The 1,895-nt window shown below is 59.8% G+C and overlaps 1 protein-coding gene across 1 annotated transcript; it reads right to left on the bottom strand.

The window, feature by feature from the left end:
• Nucleotides 1-151: 151 nt before the first annotated feature.
• MTCH2 (mitochondrial carrier 2) lies at nucleotides 152-1,889 on the bottom strand. Its single transcript, XM_029963808.1, has 7 exons — nucleotides 1,813-1,889; nucleotides 1,674-1,733; nucleotides 1,316-1,409; nucleotides 1,154-1,201; nucleotides 810-877; nucleotides 485-560; nucleotides 152-354 (listed from the first exon to the last, which is right to left on the bottom strand). Exons 1-7 carry the CDS (start codon nucleotides 1,845-1,847, stop codon nucleotides 268-270), a joined length of 468 nt encoding a protein of 155 aa, XP_029819668.1. The 5' UTR covers nucleotides 1,848-1,889; the 3' UTR covers nucleotides 152-267.
• Between the last annotated feature and the right edge of the window lie 6 nt (nucleotides 1,890-1,895).

Below are 1,895 nucleotides of genomic sequence, written 5' to 3'. Positions count from 1 at the left end.
TGTCACCTCACGGGGGAATTTCCCCTGTGTAAAGAGCCTCAGCAGTGTCTGAGGCTGGGAAAAAGGCTCCTGGATAAATCAGGGAATGCTGGAGACCTGTCAGCCCCGCTTCCTGGGGAACCCCTGTGAAAAAAGACTCTCACACATGCCCTTTCAGCTCTCAGCAGGAAATGATTTTTAAAAAACTGTATAGAAATCATCACTCTCCATGATTCTTTGCTTCCGGAGCCCAGCATCAGCTCCACAATCCCGCTCCCGCCTCTGGAATCAGCGGAACCTCCGCTCGTCCCACACGTATCGCTTCCCCACTGGCACCTTGCGGAAGAACAGGCTGTTCCCTCGGCTCATGTTGCCCTGGAAAGGGAAAACGACCACGGATCAGCCACATGAGACCTGGTGTGGCCCCCCCAAACCCCGCCGGGCTCCCACCCAGCTCCTCACCACATTCCAGTGTATCCCGGTGCATCCCGGCTCCAGCACTTACCTCCCTGTGCAGCTGGCTCCAGCAATCCAGCCAGGAGGAGTAGGTGGGTGCGTAGGGAAGGAGACCCCCAGCCAGCCTGGGGAAGGGAGGGGAGACCCGCCGGGAATTACTCCCCCAGGGAATCATTCCCACCCAGGGAGGTGGGATCCGTCCCCTCCACAGCTCCACACTAGGTTGAACCCAAAAAGCTTTGCCGCCCCAATCAAAGAGGGATCAACCCTGTGGAGAGCTGGAAACACCTTTTCCATCTGGGAACTTCAGAAAGGTGGTTCCAGGAGCTGACCCAGGCAGAGGGACAGGGATGTTCCCAGGATTGGGGACTCACCCGCAGTTGTTCACGGCCATCAGGTTGGACACCAGGACGAAGGGGTAGGTCAGCATGCTGGCGAAGAACTGCAAGGAAAAGCAGGGATAACAGGATGTTCCCTCTTCCCTCTGCGTGGGGAGAACTGGCCCCTAAAGATCCCCTGGGAATTGTGCCCCAGGGAGGGAGCCCACTGCTGCCACCTCCATGGGGTGACACATGTCCTCCATGGAGCATCCCCTGGCCTGTGAGCTGATCCAGCTGATCCCAGCCTGGCTCCATGCCCACCGTGGCAGCCGCAGGATTTTGGGAGCACACCATTCCCTAGGGAAAGGATCCAATTCCCACCTGTGTGCTGTACTCACCCCAGTGACCGCCTGTGAGTAGCTCTTCATCTCAGCCATGGTGGAGACCTGTGGAAGGAGGAGAGACACCTGAATTCCCCCACAAGAGGGTTGTGGCCCCCTGGACCATCCCTGGAGGTTCCTCCCACCAACCCCTGTCCCCCCGGATCCCGGAATCCGTACCCCATTCTCCAGCGCATACGTGTTGATGAGGTAGGCCAGCATGTTGCAGAGCCACAGGGACAGGATATCCCCGAGGAGCCGCGGGATGAGGCCGCTGGAAGGGAAGAAACAGCGGGAATGTTAGCTGAGGGTTTGGGTGTGGCTGTGCAGAGAGCTGGGAACAGCTCCTTTGGGATGGTGGGGTGGGGCTGTTCCCAGAGCAGGCGGGTGATGGGGGCACAGCCACCCCCGCAGGCAGGGATGCTTGGATGGATGATCCATAGGGGACACAGGAGCTGCTGGAGGGACCAGAATGCTCCCCAGAAGGGCCACCACACCTTTGCACCAGTGTCATGCCCCCTCCCTCCCCGGCACTCACGCAAAGAATCCCAGGATTCCCTCTTCCCGGTAGATCGTGGTGAAGGCGCTTAGTGTCCCACTGGGAAGGGGAGGAAGAGGATGGATGAGCTGGGGGGATCCTGGGATCCCCAGCCCCCCTGGAGCCCCCCAGGCCGTACCTGTACTTGGTCTCGCGGCCGATGAACTGCACCATGCAGCGCAGGGTGATCACTGCGGGCACATGGGGACATTGGGGACACAG

Source organism: Manacus vitellinus, unplaced genomic scaffold (assembly GCF_001715985.3).
Source record: "Manacus vitellinus isolate BGI_N305 unplaced genomic scaffold, ASM171598v3 scaffold_63_pilon, whole genome shotgun sequence".
Lineage (NCBI taxonomy): Eukaryota > Metazoa > Chordata > Aves > Passeriformes > Pipridae > Manacus > Manacus vitellinus.
Note: the sequence above shows the minus strand (reverse complement) of the source record. Positions and strands in the feature narration are given on the sequence as shown.

Excerpts from the sequence above, each read along its gene's own strand:
- MTCH2 (XM_029963808.1), bottom strand. The coding sequence starts at position 1,847 with ATGGTGCAGTTCATCGGCCGCGAGACCAAGTACAG. Across the intron at positions 1,202-1,315 it reads CGTATGCGCTGGAGAATGGG|GTCTCCACCATGGCTGAGAT; the intron begins GTACGGATTCCG and ends CTCCTTCCACAG. Across the intron at positions 561-809 it reads ATGGCCGTGAACAACTGCGG|GCTGGCTGGGGGTCTCCTTC; the intron begins GTGAGTCCCCAA and ends TCCCTTCCCCAG.